The sequence below is a fragment of the Grammomys surdaster genome, unplaced genomic scaffold, assembly GCF_004785775.1.
Source record: "Grammomys surdaster isolate TR1022 unplaced genomic scaffold, NIH_TR_1.0 126313, whole genome shotgun sequence".
NCBI classification, from domain to species: domain Eukaryota; kingdom Metazoa; phylum Chordata; class Mammalia; order Rodentia; family Muridae; genus Grammomys; species Grammomys surdaster.
Genome location: NW_021621113.1, coordinates 6,980,809 through 6,998,481, shown reverse-complemented (window position 1 = coordinate 6,998,481; position 17,673 = coordinate 6,980,809). Strand labels below are relative to the sequence as shown.

The window sequence follows — 17,673 nt, the reverse complement described above, 5'->3', positions numbered from 1 at the left end:
CCATATACAGATACACACATATACAACCATATACAGATACACACATACACAACCATATACAGATACACACATACACAACCATATACAGATACACACATACACAACCATATACATATACACACATACATAACCATATACAGATACACACATACACAACCATATACAGATACACACATACATAACCATATACAGATACACACATACACATACATAGCCATATTCAGATACACACATACACAGACATAGCCATATACAGATACACACATACACAGACATAGCCATATACAGATACACACATATACTTCAAATGATAAAGCTTTAAAAATAACTCATTAGTAAATTATAAGCAAACATTCTCATTTTGCCAATGAGATTTAAAAGGTTCAGATGGATGCAAAATATTATTCAGAATCATACCTTAGCAGTGGAGACTTGTACCCCAAACCTCAGAGCTTAGCCACATTCCAGACTCCCCATATAAATGTTTATGTAGGTTTACATATTTATCTGGTAAACAGAGTCTCTGATTTGATGACTACTCTATAAATTTTTTAAAATATTTGTTTGTTTTTATTCTTAGGGAGCGTCTCATTTTGTAGCCCTGGCTATCCTGGAACTTACTATGTAGACCAGGCTGACCTGGAACTCACAGAGATCTACCCACATCTGCCTCCCAAGTGCTGAGATTAAAGGCATGCACCATCATATCTGTCCTTCCCCCCACCCCCATTTTTTGTTAATGTTCTGAGACAGCATTTTGCTATGTAACTCTGGGTGGCCTGATAGCAGTTATGTAGCCCACGGTGGCCTCCAACTCGTACACTGTATGTGTGCATGCGTGCGTGCGTGGGTCCCACGATGTACGTGAGGACAGCTTGTGGGTTGTCTCCTTTCACAACGTGGGCTGAGGAGACTGACTACTCAGGCTTGACTGCAGACCACCTTTGTCTACTCCCTAGCCATGACCTTGAACGTCTGATTCTCTTGCCTCTACTTCCTCTGAATGGTTGGAAGATAGGCATGCTGCAGTCCTCTTTTTCCCAGCACTGGAGTGTAACCTAGGGCTTTATACATGCTAGGCAAGCCCTTTACTAACTGGGGTACCTCCCAGCCCTGGGGTTCACCTTTAAAAGAGCCCACATGAGATCGTAAGGAGCAATTCCCTCTTACCCACTTGTCTCTAAGCATGACACTTCAAGGCTGTTTTCAGACCTAGGGTCTCCAAAGATTCTGCTTACCTAACCTGGGCTAGCTCATCTTCCAGTCCGGAGACAAGCCGGCCCTCAGCAGCTAAGCTCTGAGTGAGAAACAGGCCCACTGCCCTAATTCTCTTCCCCACATTTCTACCTTCCTCCTTCCTGAGAAACTGGAAGAAACTAGAACTTTGACCTGCCCTGTGGCCCAGCAGTGACTCAGGTTTTATAAGGGGGCATAGATGAAAGGGCCTGAGGCATACAGATGCCTGACTCAACTCCAGGACCACTAGTGGCTACCACAGTGTCTGGGATAGAGTCTGTGGGGCCCCTGGCAGCCTGTGAATGAGGATGGGAAGTCCTGAATGACCCCCCAAGACTTCCCTAACCAGGGTATGTTGAGAACAGACATACATAGACACCCTAGGCCCAAACTCAGCTCCTTACAACAGTCTGATCCTCCCACCCTCACTGAAGCCTTATTCTCTCCTCTGGGATCCCCCACTTTGTCCCTTACTCGGCACCACACAAGTCCCCTCCTCCTTACAGAGTCCCCTAACTTCATTCGTACGTTGTTGACAGCAAGTGACAAAGCTTGCTATTCACGATCTGTTCACTTATTCATTCACTCTGTGCTAATTATTTGGGGCAAAATGCCAAGTCCTGGCCAGACTCACCCAAGGCTAGCTTTCTTATGAAGCTGATATCCCAGGAGTCCGCAGCTAAAGGGTCAGCTGTTTGGAAGGTCCCATGGGCTTCAGCAAAGCCACAGGGGGACGCTGAAGGAAGGCCGTCGGCTCAGGGTCTATTGATGACGTCCCAGCAATCAGCTCCACGCCTTTCTCAGCCCAGCCCAACCCAGGGACAACACCCCCTGATGGCCATTCATTCCTTAAGCATGTGGTCATAGCTTCTGCCTGCATACTTCTAGGGACAGGGAGGTCACCTCCTGACATTCACCTGTCCCATCCCTAGACAGTCAGGACAGCTAGAATGTTTTTCACGTGTGTTGGAATGTGTCTGCCTGTAGCTCCCCATTTTTGTCTTTGTCTGGAGACACACCCCAGTAACCTAGCTACCACCCGTACAAACAGAAGTGCCTGTTCCAAGAGCCCTCTCTTCTCCAAGTCCACAAGTGGATTTGTTAGCAAGGTGACCTGTGACCTCTAAGTAAGGTGTGTGGGTATAGGAAGGGAGAGGCTGAGGGGGGTGTGGGGGGAGTGTGGGAAAAAAATCTCAGCTAACCCAACAAGTCCTGGGATTCTCTCCGCTTACCTGTGAGTCACCCCCAAACTAGGCCAAACCAGTCCACAGGCCCACATGCTGCCAAACTTGCCGCATCAGACAGGCATTCACAGAGTCGAAGACCCACCACGTCACACAGCACAAAAATACAGAGACACCCACCTAGGCAAACACAGCCAGGAGCACACAGCAACACACATATGGGGTCACAAACCAAGAGACACAAACACACAGAGGCATAGCAAGCGGACATGCCTCTGTCCGCCACATGCTCCACTACGGAACACACAGGCACCATAGCACACATGTGCGTGTACCTCTAGCACACAGCCATTCAACTCGCAGCCAACAAACAAGCTCTCCTTTGCAATCCATCTGCCCTTTAACAGAGACCAGGCGTAGCTCATACGTTCCCACACGCTGCCCGGCTGTACTCTGCCCCTTTCCCCACAGTGGTCAAGCCTGCTTAAAGAACCAGCAGAGAGTGGGTACAGAAGGACAGGGTCCCTGGGAGCCACCTTCCTTCCTCTCTAGGTGCCTCCTAGATTCCAACTCTAGGCCTTATTCATCTAGACCCCAATCAACCAGAACCCTGCGTTCCCCACCTCCCCCTCCTGCCTGTTCCCCAGCTGCTTGCTTCCCACCCCCTCATCCTTTTACAGGCTGCCTTCCCATGCTGGGGTACCCTGGCAGCTCTAATGGGCCAGTTTGGATCACCCATGTCCTCCTCTCTAGACACAGAACCTGGCACGCCAACTCCTACCCAGGGGACCTGGACCTCCATGCTTTGGCTTCTATGAAGGGTGTTTTCAGATCCACACAGTGTGTGTGTTCCACACAGCAACCACAAGCCACTCTGCGCTCTGGACAAGGCCAGAGACCTCTTCGCAAGGTGTGCAGTGGGGAAGGGAGGAGGGGTGGCTAGGGCATGGACAGATCTGGGTTTGAATTCTGACTGCCCGGTTGGCTTTGGGCCAGTGACTTATCCTTGGTGAACCTCAGTCCCCTGCTCTCATTAGCTGGGACTGATGGAAAGGTTAGCTCCTAGTCTGTAGATTAAATAAGATTATACTTACACTTAAAAAACAAACCATAAATGGTTGGCGCCTCTGCTCTCAGTGGGAGCTTCTCAGAGGCCCCTCTGGTGGCCTAGGACTTGCCTAATGAGGTCCTATCTTCATTTCTCCTCAATGTGTTATGAAGAACCCGTACCTCCCCGCTCTGAGCCTACCAGGATGATTTAGGAGACTCACTTCAACACAAATAAAAACCTAAGTTTGTGAGTCTCGGCGCCTTTTTTTTGTGGCTGCCAGCAAAGCCAGGTGGGATAATTACCGTTGCCATTGGCGTGTAATTAATAAGCATCCCTGCTATTTTGCCAGCCCAGCTCAATGGAGTTCAAAGCACGTTCCCGTAGCCACCCCCTTCTTCCTCATCTCTGACTACCATTCCAATTCAACAAAGCAAGACTCAGAGAAGTGAAGTAACCTGTGCCAGGGCGCCCAGCACTTTGGCTAGGTGCCTATTCCCAGGCTGGGGTAGCAATCTCTTTCAAAGAACCCAGGATTAATAAGAGTAGCTGAAAGGAAGTTTATCCCTGACTCCTCTCCATGATGAGATTTCCCTTCCTAATGGTGGGCAGAGGAGGAAGGCAGAAGTGTGAGTTTCAACCTAGGGGTGGAGAGAGAGAGAGAGAGAGAGAGAGAGAGAGAGAGAGAGAGAGAGAGAGAGAGAGAGAGAGAGAGAGAGAGAGAGAGAGAAAGAGAGAGAGAGAGAGAGAGAATGAATCAGGGAGTGGACACAGAGTCGACTGGCACCAAAGGTACCAAATGAATGGGAGCCTGAAGCTTGAGGAGACCAGGAACCAGGCAGAGGGACCCAAGCAGTAGTTGCCACAACAGGCTAACCTCCCACCATCACGCCCCTGCCAACCTTTACTTACCAGCTCTGTGGGAATCCAGGTTCCCAGCCCACTCGGCGCTCCTGTTGGGCCTTGCTTCCCTGATGCTGTGGGACTCTCAGCGGCGGCTCCCCAGGCGGGTTGATTGGATACCCAGTGATGGGGCGGAGTTCCTGAGGAGGCTCCTGCCAGCCCCTAGATTCCTCAGGGCCACAGGGGTGGGGAGCTGGTCTGGCCGGTTCCTTACCTTCCTCCCCAGGTGCCCGCCCGCACCCTTGCAGAGTGACAGTGATATGGTAGCGGGTCCTTCTGACACAGAGACGAGTGTGTAGGGGCTTTGGTTCTGGCTGGGCTGGCTCCGGGGTGTCAGGCTTGCCCTTTGCTCTTGCTGCCTTGAGGAAGGATTCCGGGTGGGGCAGTAGGGGTGCGTCTTCTAGGTTGCCAGGTAGCTCTGGCTTCAGCATAACCTCTGGGGCACCGTGTTGGAGGTGCTGGCAGGAAATGTCTGGCAACCCCGGTTTCAAAGAAGAAGAAGTAGGCTCTGGGCCGGGGGGATGGCTGGGTCCACCAAGAGCTTCACCAGAGCCTGTTGGTGCTGGACCCACCTGCTCCATGGAGCCATAGCTGGCCAAGTCACACGCACTGCCCACAGCTGGCCTCTGTAGCCTCCCCAGGGGTTCACTTTGTCTTCCTGAGATGTGGGGTCGCTTCTGACTCCATAAACCACCGTGGCTCCTGACCCGAAGGTCCCATTCTGAATGGCTTTGGGTTTGGACCTGGTGGGAAGCAGAGGTGGGGACAAAGTGACAAGGACATGGTGTAGCATCTTCCCTCTGGAATCTAGGGACCCCTGGCTATTTTTGGCTGTCCTCCTTGACCCACACAAAACTGAGTAGAACCTCTCAGAGCAAGACAATGGGACAGGACCAGGACACTGGCCAAGCATTTCCAATGGAGTCACACAGCAGGGAGGAGAAGACTGCTAGCTGTCAGATACCACACTGCTGCCCTGTGCACAGGGGTGGTGCCACGCCCAACTATGACCGCTCTTCTTCACATCCTCACAACGACGTTGCTGCTTTCTGAGTCCCCAGCCTCTGGCCCTAATCTAGGGATTAGGGAATGTGTGGGCAAATCTGGCCCAACTGCCCACAGCCTCTGCCTGTTCCCAGTCATCGAAAGACCTGTAGCCTCCTCCCTTAAGCCCTCCCAGGCCCGAGTTCCCACAGGAGAGAAGCGAGCTCCACGAGCCCTCTCAGAGAACAGGGACAATTCCTGACCTGTCTGCTGTCACCCCTGGGATCCAGCCCAGTTGTGGGAACATTAGAAAGAAGATAAGGTTCCCAGATGCTGGGCTCACATTACCAGTTTGTTTGTTTGTTTTTAAGATTTATTTATTTTATGTATAGGAGTACACTGTATCTGTCTTCAGACACACCAGAAGAGGGTACAGAATCCCATTACAGATGGTTGTGAGCCACCATGTGGTTGCTGGGAATTGAATTTAACACCTCTGGAAGAGCAGATGGTGCCTTTAACCACTGAGACATCTCTCCAGCCTAGTTTTTAAGGATGGACTTGTGTTCTTGGAATCAGGGGGAACCAAATCTAGGGACAAGGCCCCATCTAGCAGGGGCCTTTGAACCCATCGTCCTTTTCTGTTTTGTTTCTGTGTTTGTGTTTTTTAAGACAGGATCTCACTATGTAGATCTGGCTGTCCTCACGCTGTAGACCAGGCTGGACTCCAGAGATCCGCCTGGGTCTGCTTCCTGAATGCTGGGATTAAAGGAGTACACCACCATGCCTGGCGTGAGTCCATCATCTTTAAGTTACTCATTTATGAAATAGATATGGCCTGGAGTTCCCCAGGGGCTAGACACCCTGAGAGATCCGAGAGACAGGATCATCAGGCCTACATGGAGGCGACATGGGTTGGGATCCCAGCTCCTCCACTCTCTAGCAGAGGTGGACCGATCACACCTCACTTCCAGATAGGTAGGTATGGAAATCGAGTGTGATCAGAGCAGCACCTGACTCCTGACATGCTACACAGAGATAATTCATGCAGAATTCCCAGGCACAGGAGCACCCACAAAGAGGAGCAAAGGGGAGGACTCGGCTGCTTGACGACCTCAGGAGATAGGTTTTGTTTTGTTTTGGTTTGGTTTTGGTTTTTTCAAGACAGGGTTTCTCTGTGTAGCCCTGGCTGTCCTGGAACTCACTCTGTAGACCAGGCTGGCCTCGAACTCAGAAATCCGCCTGCCTCTGCCTCCCAAGTGCTGGGATTAAAGGTGTGCGCCACCACTGCCCGGCTTTGTTTTGGTTTGGTTTGGTTTTGGTTTTCTCAGGGGATAGGTAACTGTTCTCCAAAGGTCCACACTTGCATTTTTTTAATGTTTCATCTTTTAACTCATTGAATATTAATTTTTAGTTATGTGTGCATGCATCTGGCTGCATGCAGATATGTGCAGGTGCCTACATGGTCCAGGTGGTATTGGATTTTTTGAAGCTAAAGTTACAGGCAGTTGTGAATCACCAGATATAGATGAGATGCTGGGGATAGAATCCAGGCCTCTAAAAGAGCCACAAATGCTCTTAAACCCCTGGGGCTGTCTCTCCAGCATCAAATACACACACCTTTAACACCCTGGCATTATGTTGGGCTTTCTGCATCCATTACTGAATTTCTCCCCACAGCTCTGACAGAGGTATAACTTGGCCCCTTTAGCAGAGAATGGGGAGAGATCTCCAGGGCACACACAAGGCATCAAAAACAGGGAGAGCCCACAAGTCTGGGCTCTTCATCCTGCCCAGCAATCCAGAGCTCCTGTCCCCAGCCTCCTGCATTTCATGTTTATCCTACCTTGAGGCTGACGCTGACGTCGTTGGTGCTGCCCTGACCCTGAGCAAGGTCAGGGCAGCTCTGGCCGCCCCAGGGCCTAAGAAGGAACACAGGGAAAAAGAATAAGGAAAGTTCTGTTCCAACATTTTTCCAACACACAGCCTGAGATTAGTGGCCCCTATCCACCTAATCCAGGGCCCACAGCCCAGCAGAACGAGCCCCACTCAAGCCTTTGGAGAAGGGCTACCAGCAGCATCCTCAACTTCCTTCACCAGTTCCCAAACACACACACACACACACATGCACACACCACACACACACAGACACATACACACACACACACACACACACACACACACACACCAAGAGCATGCATGCCAGGCTTAACCCTAGGGTCCCTACCTATCTGATCAATTTTAGACCTCAGAAAAAAGTCAGCTTCTATGTTCTTCAGAGAAGAAAAACAGAGGCACAGAGAGTCAAAGTCACTTGCCCAGAGGCACACACAGCTAGTGTGCCTTAGGCAGAAGGTCAGCAGAACTGTCCCGATTCCAAGCATGACTGGACATTGTACTAACGGGAGGAAGATTTAGAAGTGTGTTGCCTAACCCGCTGCCCCTCCCCTGAGTGGGATCAGCGGAGATCAGAGGCCTGTGCTCCAGTTCAGGGTCCCATTCCCACAGCTGGTAAGAATGGGGCCCAACTGTATACGAGGCATGCATGTATCATCATGCTGGCTGTGCAGTCCCTCTCCTGCCCTCCTCACTCCTGACTCACCTGCATCCCAAACCAGCCTCCTCTCTGAGTGTGGAGGGGCGTGGGGAGAGCATATCAGGCCTATAGGGCAGGTTTCTGCCAGACAGGGTAAGGGAGAGGGTGTGTCTTCCAGGTGGGAGTGGGCCAAGCTCTAGCAGGGTGTGGGCACCCCAGGGGACTTGGGCTTCCAGGCACAGGGTGTCTGGGCCCTCCCCTCTTTAGGGTGAGAGAGCAATATCATCTCCTCCCCGCTGCCCCCACCACGCCCTCTTCTCTCCTGGCCCAGCAGGCCTGAAGACAGCTGCATCATGATAAGATCAGAACAAATTGCCAGTAACTGCATAGACATACAAACACCCAACACCCGGCACCAACAGCACACCCACACTCTGCTCCTGCAGAGCTTAGGAACTATGGGGGCCTGATGGAATTTTCAGTATCCCCTTACCCATAGGGCAGGACTGCTGTCCACTCTGAGCTACCATGAAGGGCTCAGACAAGTGAAGGAACTTGCCCAGGCTACTCAGCCAGCAGGCAACCATGAGTAGCAGCCTGCCATCACTGGCTTCTGCTCTCGCCATCTGCATAGCAATAGGGCTTTTGGAGAAGTGCGTTCAGAAGTCAGCCAGCTAAGGGGCATGCGTATCTCGGTTTCATCTTTTCCCAGCTGTGTGACTTTACATAGGTGACTTCACGGCTCTGAACCTCTACTTCCGGATCTGAGTCACATGGGATATATGTCTTCCAAGGTTGCCAAGAGAATTGCTTCAGATCATCCAGGGAAAGCATGAAGCAAGTGGCATATAAAGATTTATTGTGGGTATAGTCTAGAGTTATCACCAAGTTCTGGGGGGACAGGGGGAAGCCCATGCACGGCAACTGAGGGCAAAGACCGTTCCAGACTCACAACAAAAGACCTCAGAGGCCAGAAAAACATTGGCCTGTGACGTGAGAACCAAAGTCCACAGCCACGGCTGGCAGCAAGAGGAGGTACTGAAAAATCCTTGGTCGACAGCTTGCCTGACAGGAAGTTGTCAAAGTCGCTTTAAGTTACAAAACAAAAACATGCGGACAATCCAAAGTAATGGAGTATATTTGTAATTCCAGCACTTGGGAGGCTGGACAAGTGGACTGGTACAAGTTTGAGGCCAGTTTGCTCTACATACACACCACTACCTTATCTTCTAACACACACACACACACACACACACAGAAATTCCACAGTTCACAGATCCAATCATGGCAGCAGTCACTACTCTTGCATGCTGATTACAACTCTCATTAGAATTTTATACACACGAGTCACAGACGCATGCCCCTAGGCCAGGGTTGCTCCACCCAGCCCTTCTCCATCTCCCCTCACCTATCCTGGAGTCTGGCCTCCTTTGAGGTCTTCCCCTTCCTCTCCCTTCGGCCCCCTAGTCCAGTCAAGACCTGGGCCAGGCGAGCTCGGAAGCCCCTGCGCGGCTCTCTCATGGCGAGATCCAGGCTTTGGGCCGGCGGGGCACTTGGCTGAGGGTGCCACCCGGATCCACTGTCCAGGCCAGAGAAGCACCTCCTCCGGCCCGTCCCTCTGAGCAAACAGCGACCTTGCTAGCAAGGGCCGCGGGTGGGGACCTGATCCAAATGTCGTCCATGCCCTGCGGCTGCATCAGTAAGTTGCTGTGCCCACCTCAGGTCTCAATCCGGAGCACTCCTCCCAAGTCCCACATAGACCTCCCCCTCCCGAGCTCATGCTCTCTGCTCTGTCCACCACTGGGGATGTCGGAGATGGATTTGTGTGCGCACTCGGGAAGTCGGACCTGTTTCTCAAAAGTTCGCAAAGACGAAGAGAGTCTGGGACCCCCGGGACTAGGAAACTGGACGGAGCCTAGAGACCTCCGGGCGTGGCTAGATCCCTGGAGCAGAGCTCGGACAGGAAGCGGGCAGAGTCCGGCCAACTGGGACAACTGGGCGGGGCTTAGCCCAAGGGGCTGGCATCCCGCCCCCCAAAGATGTGACAAAAGGTGAGCAGAGACTGGGCCTTCGTTGCTGGCAGGGCCAAAGCTCACTTTACCATTGACTGATGGGCTCCCTAGGAGAGTTCTCTCTCTTGGAGCCACCTATCACGTGGAGTGGGATTGTCACTCCATATGAAGGTGAGGAAGCCACCTGAAACCAACAAGATGCGACTGGCGTCCTCTGCTGCAGAACCTCACAGTGGCTAAAAATAAGTCATTCGTTTTAGCCTTCCTTTATTCCGCTTCTAATCTGATCGTCCCAGGCAGTTCGCTTTCCTGCCTGGCTCACACTTCGCACGTCTGAGGGGATCCCCGGGAGATAGGCCATTGGTACGGCTCAATTGCCCCACTCTTCTGCCGGCTTTTCCCTTTCTGTAGTCCGGATTGGCTGGACGCCCCTTGCCCCTCTGGTGCTGGTACACAGGGGACATCATGATTGTGGGTCATGAGAGGACAGGAATATCTTTTTTTTTTTTAAGATCTATTTATTTTATGTATATAAGTACTCTGTCTTCAGACACACCAGAAGAGGGCATCAGATCCCGTTACAGATGGTTGTGAGCCACCATGTGGTTGCAGGGAATTGAACTCAGGACCTCTGCAAGAGCAGTCAGTGCTCTTAACCGCCGAGCCATCTCTCCAGCCCAGACAGGGGATAGCTCTTTTTTTCACCTCCATCCCGGAGAGAATTGCATCCCACCCGATCCTAGGAGGTAATACCAGCTGACCTCTACTTTGACTAAGAAGGAACTGCAATTAGAAAGTGGTAGGCAGGAACCCACAGGACAATCGGAGGTGTTGGGAAAGGTGCTCCGGAAGGAACAAAACACGTCCTGTGATTGGCCAACACACAAATCTTCATTGCTTCATTCTCCAGTTACCTCAAGATGCTCAGTCCATCAGACCAGGTAACTAAAGTGGCTGATAATAACCCCATGGCTGAGGCTGAGTCCTCCTGACTCCAGTGCCCCTCCTCCCGCTGAGCACACTCTGCCTTCATCCAGTCCTGAAAGGTAGCGCTGTCCACTGGTGAGTTGAGATAAAGCGCTCAGTTCCAGATAGGTCATAGAAAGAGAATGGAACCCACACCCAGCCTGAGGCAGATGGCTGCATAGACCCACCCCTACACGGGCTGTGTGCCTTGCCACTTCCAGGTGACAAGTGGGATCTGGCAGGGACATTCCCTTCCACTGGAGACACTCAGGAGGCCTTGACTCAGCACTGAGACCATCTTTTAACTGCCAACACTCTGCTCCCAGAGAGAAATCCCAGGCACCGTTGCTCATGCTGGCTGCCCCTGCTTTCCCTTGGATTCCAAGGACACCTTGTCCCCATTCCAGCCCATCTTCTTCTCGTCCACAAGGTCTAGTGCTCCTTGGTGCCACTGGGCAAGGCAGGTGAGAGAGGAGAGAGGCTGGTGGGTATGGGCCAGGCCACGAAGCTGAGGTGCCTGCAGTCTGGGGCGCAGCCTTGGGTTGACATTCCGGGTGAGGTGACTTGGACAGAGGCTGCACTGGAAGGGCCTGGCACCAGCGTGCAGGCGAAGGTGGGTCTTGAGGTTACTGGAGCTGCTGAATCGCCTGTGGCACACCTGGTAGAAACGGGTACTCCTGTCATCTCCGCCCTCCAACTGTCTCCGGGACACCCTCCCTACCCCCACCCCTCTTGGAAACACCTCCCCTAACCCATCTCCCTGCCAATGCGGACCCAGAAGCTCTTCCTGCCGGTTAGAGTCTGTGGGGCGGGGCTTAGCTTTCTTCTTTCATTTCTGTTTGACTCTATATGACTTCCCTCAGAGTGTCTTTCTTTCTCTGCCAGCCATAGATGAGCACTGATTTTCACCCTCATCATTTAGAGACCAACTAACGTAATCACGCGGAGCCCTGACGCAAGGGGCTGCTGCATCAGGGGGTGTGGTCAGCATTTACAGGGGGGCTGGGCAAGGCAGGCACTGACCTTGCAAAGTCTTCCCAAGGAACCACTAAGTGAGCAGAAGCTCAGAGGAAAGAAGCCACTAGCCAAAGGCCACACAAACTGGGAGGAGGAGCTAGGATTTGAACCGTGGTCTGACTTTGCAGCTTAGACTCCGAACCACCACACCGTTCTCACTTCTGCTCCGGTCAAAGGAAGACTCCCTGCCTCTGCCTCCCAAAGGATGAGGTCGGACTCAAAGAAGGAACACACGGATTCGACTGTTTCCCTACTTGGAGTCTTAGCTTAAGCAACGGCTCCTTCAACAACGCAGGGAGGTAGGAAAGGGTGTGCATCCTCCGGGATCGGCAACTTCATTCATCTCCATGCATAGACAGGCGGCTGTATTTTCTTCTCCATCATTTATTCCTGTGGCCATTCCCCCTTTCCCCCTTCACACACACACACACACACACACACACACACACTCACACTCACACACGTGCACACCAGTTCTCTCCACTACCCACCTTCCCACCCTCCACACCCTCCTCCCCATCTTTATGTTTTCCAGATTAGGTAACAGGTGCCATCCCTCCAGGAACTTAGGATTCCTCCCCAAGCTGCAAGTGTTCATGTGAAGGGGAGAAGAGTGTCACCTGGCACTGGTGGGGCCGCTCCCCAGTGTGCACCAGGTGGTGCTTTTGCAGGTGGGCCAGCTGGGTGAAGCGCTTCTGACACAGGGCACACTGGAATGGCCGCTCCCCACTGTGTATACGCAGGTGAACCTGGAAGAAATGTTGCCAGCTGCATAGAACATCTGACAGGGCCCAGAGTCTACTCCAAATCTCCACCCACATCCTCTGCAGGATTTTTTGCTGGTATCCAGGCCTCTCTACCACCTCCCCCAGAAGTTAGTACCCAGATACTCTCAGGACCCAGATCTACCATGTAGCAGAGACCCAGGAAGTTAGATAAGGGGCACCCTAGATATCACCTAGAATAGCTACTTCAAGTATAATTCACAGACTAGCAGCATGGGTATGACCTTAGGAACATGCTAAAAATACAGAATCTAGGGGCTGTCCCCTAGCCCTGCTGAGTCATTAAATCTGAGTCTGGAGACCGGGAATCTGAAGGTTTGTTAACTCTGTTTCTCCAGTAACTGTAACCTGCACATAGCTTGTGGTCCTTGCTAACAGTGAGTGGCCCACAGGCAGCCTAGGCTGGATGATACCTATACAGACAACACTTACAACACCTAGCCTTATTTGTGGGATCCCACTTGAAAAAGACTGTAAGACTGTGGTCTTGATTCACCAATACCTACCCATTCCCCCTCTCTTTTTAACTTTCAAAAGCAATAAAGAAGATTAGCTGGGAACCCAGGGAGGATGCCGTATAGGAAAGAGCTTAGCAGTTGGTGCCAAGAGACTGAAATCCAAGCTTGAACCCACTAGTAATAAATTGTGGTTACCATGGAAATTTCTGTCTACTATGGGCCTCAGTTTCCCCATTTTTAACTTAAATATGGTAATGTCACACACAGTCTTTCAGGATGTAGGAGACTTTAATGTGCATCTCCTCCCCCTTTTTTGAAATGGGATCTCAGTAGGTAGCCCTCGTTGTCCTGGAAGTTGCTATGGAGACCAAGCTGGCCTTGAACCCACTGAGATCTGCCTACCTCTGACACCCAAGTGCTGCGATTAAAGGTGTGCACCACCACTGCCCACTTTTATTTTTAGATGCCCAAATAGTCCTTGGATTTGTACTGACACTCTCCTGCCTCCGTCTCCCGAATGTTAGGACCAAAAGTGTGCTCCATCAGGTGATGCTAAGATTATCCTGTATTTATTTTTCACCTGGGGGGGGAGAATAAACCTCAAGCCCACTTGTCCCTAGGAGGTGTCCAGGAGTGGCTTCCAGACTCCAAGACTTGAGTCTGGAAGCCAGGTGAAAGGCAAGGGAGTAGCCAGAAGATTGAGCTGGGTAGCAGGACCTGGGAAGCTGATACCTTGAGGTTGGAGAGCTGCCCAAAGTTCTTGCCACACACGTTACACTCGTATAAGATTTTACCATTCTCTTTCTTCAGAGGGTAGGGCAGGGCTATGACACCTGCCCGGGAGCCTGGCACAGCCCGCCTTGCCAGAGCTGCCACACCAGCTTCTCCTGGGGTCAAGGCATCTCTACAGCTCCGACTCCCAACCTGGGAGTGTTGGGTGTGTCTGGCACTCTGGAAAGCTCCGGGGTAGAGAAGCAGGGTCCTCTCTGGGGGGATACCGGGTCCGGACCCATTGGCTGTCATAAGCAAACCAGATGCAGCCATGGAGGAGTATGCAGAGTCTGGAGGCAGCATGAAGAGGTGCGGACACTGGGCGGAAGGTAGGGCCCCATAAGTGAATAGGTAAGGGAGAGGCAGAAGTGAGTACCCAGGGAAGGTGGGAAAGATGTGGATAGGGGATTCCCTGGAGAGCAGAGTGGGAGGAAGCCAGGGCCAGGAGGTCAAGGGACTAAGGATCTTTCTGTCCAGCCCAGCATCTGGGAAGGAGCTGGTATGAAAAGGGAGGGGTGGGTAGGTGCCTCTTTCTGGATGGTTTCCCATGTCCTCTCTGTTTGGTGAGTCTTTGATTGTGAGTTTCTCGCTGTCAGTAGAGGGTTTGTACAGGCTTGGTGACCGGTGTCCTGAACCAGAAAGGGAAGATCATCAGGCCCTGCACCATCTGCAGGCAAGGAGCTCAGAGGTGGGCAAGAACCCACAAGATGATGGGGCAACTTGAACTAGGCACTTTTCTCTGAGACTCAGTTTCCCCACAGCTACTGAACCTATAATAAAAGCTGCCAGTGTGCAGGGAGTGGCTGGGAAATTCAGGGAGAGAAAAATCCTATGAGCAGCCTACTAGACATCAGGGAGAGGGGAGAGGAGTCAGGTGCATAGCCCACTAGAAGTCAGGGAGAGGTTAAGTGTGCAGAGAGGCAAACTGAAATTTAAGAGAGAAGTCCCAGATTAAATTATGAATCTGGATGTCATGGGTCAAGAGGGGGCTGCCTCAGGGTCCAAAGGGGCAGCTGCTGAACACGTGACTAAATTTAAAGTACATTTAGTAAAATTTTCAGTTCTTTGTTGGGCAAGTTGGTGCATGCCTGTTGTCACAGAACTTGGGAGGCAGAGGCAGAAGAATTAGGAAGGAATTTATTGTCATCCTTGACTCCATAGTAAGCATGAGGCCAGCCTGGGCTACATGGAATCCTGTCTCAATAAAAGCAAACAAAAAATATTAAAAATTATAGGGACCCCCAAGATGGCTCAGCAAAGAAAGGTGCTTGCTGACAAGCCTGAACATCTGAGTTCAAGCCCCAGAATCCACATGGTAGAAGAGAACTAAATTCTGAAGGGTGTCCTCTGACCCTTCCCTGCTCACCAGGTACCCAGGCAGCAAAGTTTGTCTGGGGTTCTGTCCTCACCAGTGACAGAGTCCCAGTCCCCTCTGCATCCCCAAACCTGTGTCCCCTTCAACCAACCAACAGTGCTCTCGGATCCAGCCCCAAGGCCCCAGACTCACTAATGTTTGAGGTGTTCTCTCTGAGATCCTGTGGGGCTCTGCCTAGAGGTGTCTTCTGCAGGGCACACAGGCATAGGTCCAGGCCTTCTGGGCAGGCCAGCAAGGGAGACTTAACTGATGCCAATGGTAAGGGGCACATCGTCTCGCTCCAGGGTAAATCGTGAACATCCATTGTGTCTGGAAGTGGCTGAGACAAGTCAGCTGAGCAGACCTGGGAAACAGAAAGAGGGGCTTGTGGACCTGGAATTGGGAGTCTTTTGTATAGACTCACCCTTTGTTTGATTTCTAAGAGGAAGTAGATAAGCCATGGACACCCACTCGCTACATCTTTCATTCAAATGGCTCTCCTTCCCTTCCAAAGGTTTCTCCAAGGGCTTTGTTCATTGAGTGTCTCCTCTTCCCCATATAATTTGTTCTGTTCTCCTTCTAACTCCCGACTCCTGATCACCCTGGTATTCATCTGTTGGTTATTCTGAATGACACTAAAGTCAACTTAGGGGAAAATCCCCATGCAAGACTGCAAACAGCACAGGATGGTTCTGAGCCCCTTCCCACTAAAGTCCAAGTCCATACACACCCAGCCTTGCTAAAGCCTACAGGTGAGCCGCCTAAAACATGTGCTCAGAGCCTCTGAGGTCTAACCCATTCATGCATTCCACCGTTCCTATTAGTTGGCAGACATTCTCAGAGAGACAGGTAAAGCCCACCCTACCTGGTCATCTTGATAGAGCTGGAAGTCCAGGCTTGGGGACAGGGAGTCTCCTAAACCATCCAGGGCTTTCATCTTGTAGCAACCACCCAACCTGGCAGCTGGTTTTCCCTTCAAGCTCCCACTACCTGATAAGGAGAGGGGTGAGTTGAGGGGAGCTCAGAAGGCTGGGTTCTACCTAGCACTGGTTCACTCACTGTGACGTGAGGCTGTCACTGGTTCACTCACTGTGACGTGAGGCTGTCACTCACTGTGAAGTGGGGCTGTAAGCAAGTCACTTTCTTCCTGGCTTCAGTTCCTCGATTTGAGAAACAGAGGACAGGGATTGGAGACGAGACACAGCTTAGTTGGCAGAGCTGGTGTCTAGCATGCATGGGGTCTTGAGCTTGATTCCCCAGCAATACATAAACTGGGCGTGGTGGTGGGGACACTGTAATTCAGGCACTCAGGAGGAAAGGGGGGAACTCCAAAAAGTAAAGAAAAATAGGTATGTCCTAGCTAATGTCTGTCTGTTTGGTTGGTTGCTTGTTTTGTTTTGTTTTTCAAGACAAGGTTTCTCTGAGTATCTGGCTATCCTAGAACTTGTTCTGTAGACCAGGCTGGCCTCGAACTCAGAGATCCATCTGCCTCTGCCTCCCGTTTGTATCACCACCATCTGACTGACAAGTCACTAATGTCCTTTTTAGTCCTGACATGCAGAAGACAATGACTTCTCTGGAAAGTGCAGACAGGATATTTAACGAAGAGGAAAGTCCTCAGAGGGAACATTCTGGATTCCTCGAGGTTGTTGAGAATTAAGGAGCCTGCTCTTTTCGTGGAGAATAGGACTATACCAACCAGAGGTTCCTACCATCCAGGCTTACCTAGGTGGCTTTTCTGGGAAATATTAGGAAACATTGAGAGATGCCCCAAGCGCTACCTGGCTAGCCTGACAAGAAGATTCCTCAGTGTTCAGCTGGATCCCAGTTGGCTCCCTGCTGCTCTGGCATCTTCATCTGAGGCCACAAAATACAGGGGTCAACTTGGCTAGGCAAATCCCACCCCACCCTCCCCTGGCCCCAGTGCTCCTCAGACTCTAAAACTCTCAATCCAGTGACTCAGACCCCCCAACACCCTGCTCTTTCCCTCTCTCCCAACTGTTGCTCTGCGTTAGGTCTCAAATACCGTGGCCTGGAAGGCGCCGGCTGGCCATGTGCGCTTTTCTCCAGGTTCCGCAACAGCCCTCTCTGGCTGGGCAGGAAGGAGGGCGGGCAGGCGGGCAGCAGTACTTGTATCTGAGGCCCCAGGGGGTGAAGGAGTTGACAGGAAGATGCAACACATTTGAAGTTGCCTTAAATAGACTTGCAGGAAAGAAAGAGAGGGGTTCCGAGCAGGATGCCAAGGCCCCTTTGTTCCTAAGACACAATCTTCTCGTTTGGATTTTTTCCCTCTTTTTGAAACAGGGTCTCCCATAGCTGAGGCTGGCCTTGAACTCCTCCTGGTCCTCCTTCATCTGTTTCCCAAGCACTGGTACTGGGAGCACATTTACCACACCCACCTCTCAGACTGGGGTATGAG

At 51.6% G+C, this 17,673-nt stretch overlaps 2 protein-coding genes across 6 annotated transcripts in view; both read right to left on the bottom strand.

Annotated features, from left to right (window-relative positions):
* Crybg2 (crystallin beta-gamma domain containing 2) overlaps positions 1-9,442 on the bottom strand; it is a 31,151-nt gene extending 21,709 nt beyond the window's left edge. For 3 of the 4 annotated variants that reach the window (XR_003710295.1, XM_028759952.1, XM_028759954.1), the window contains exons 1-3: positions 9,300-9,442; positions 7,202-7,277; positions 4,381-5,114 (exon numbers count right to left, since the gene is read on the bottom strand). Coding sequence is in view for 3 of the 4 variants with exons in the window: in XM_028759952.1 (XP_028615785.1) it covers positions 4,381-5,114; positions 7,202-7,277; positions 9,300-9,412 (923 nt within the window). In the remaining variant the exon portion in view is untranslated. The remainder of the gene's footprint in view (positions 1-4,380; positions 5,115-7,201; positions 7,278-9,299) is intronic. The other variant, XM_028759953.1, reaches the window with a different exon arrangement.
* A 1,065-nt stretch (positions 9,443-10,507) lies between these two features.
* On the bottom strand, positions 10,508-17,341 carry Znf683 (zinc finger protein 683). Of its 2 annotated transcripts, none has more exons than XM_028759839.1 (6): positions 17,281-17,341; positions 16,120-16,244; positions 15,408-15,618; positions 13,862-14,529; positions 12,507-12,635; positions 10,508-11,527 (listed from the first exon to the last, which is right to left on the bottom strand). In XM_028759839.1, exons 1-6 carry the CDS (start codon positions 17,306-17,308, stop codon positions 11,219-11,221), a joined length of 1,470 nt encoding a protein of 489 aa, XP_028615672.1. In that variant the 5' UTR covers positions 17,309-17,341; the 3' UTR covers positions 10,508-11,218. The 2 variants fall into 2 exon arrangements, with proteins under 2 accessions (XP_028615672.1, XP_028615673.1); XM_028759840.1 differs by lacking the exon at positions 17,281-17,341 and adding an exon at positions 17,036-17,111.
* Between the last annotated feature and the right edge of the window lie 332 nt (positions 17,342-17,673).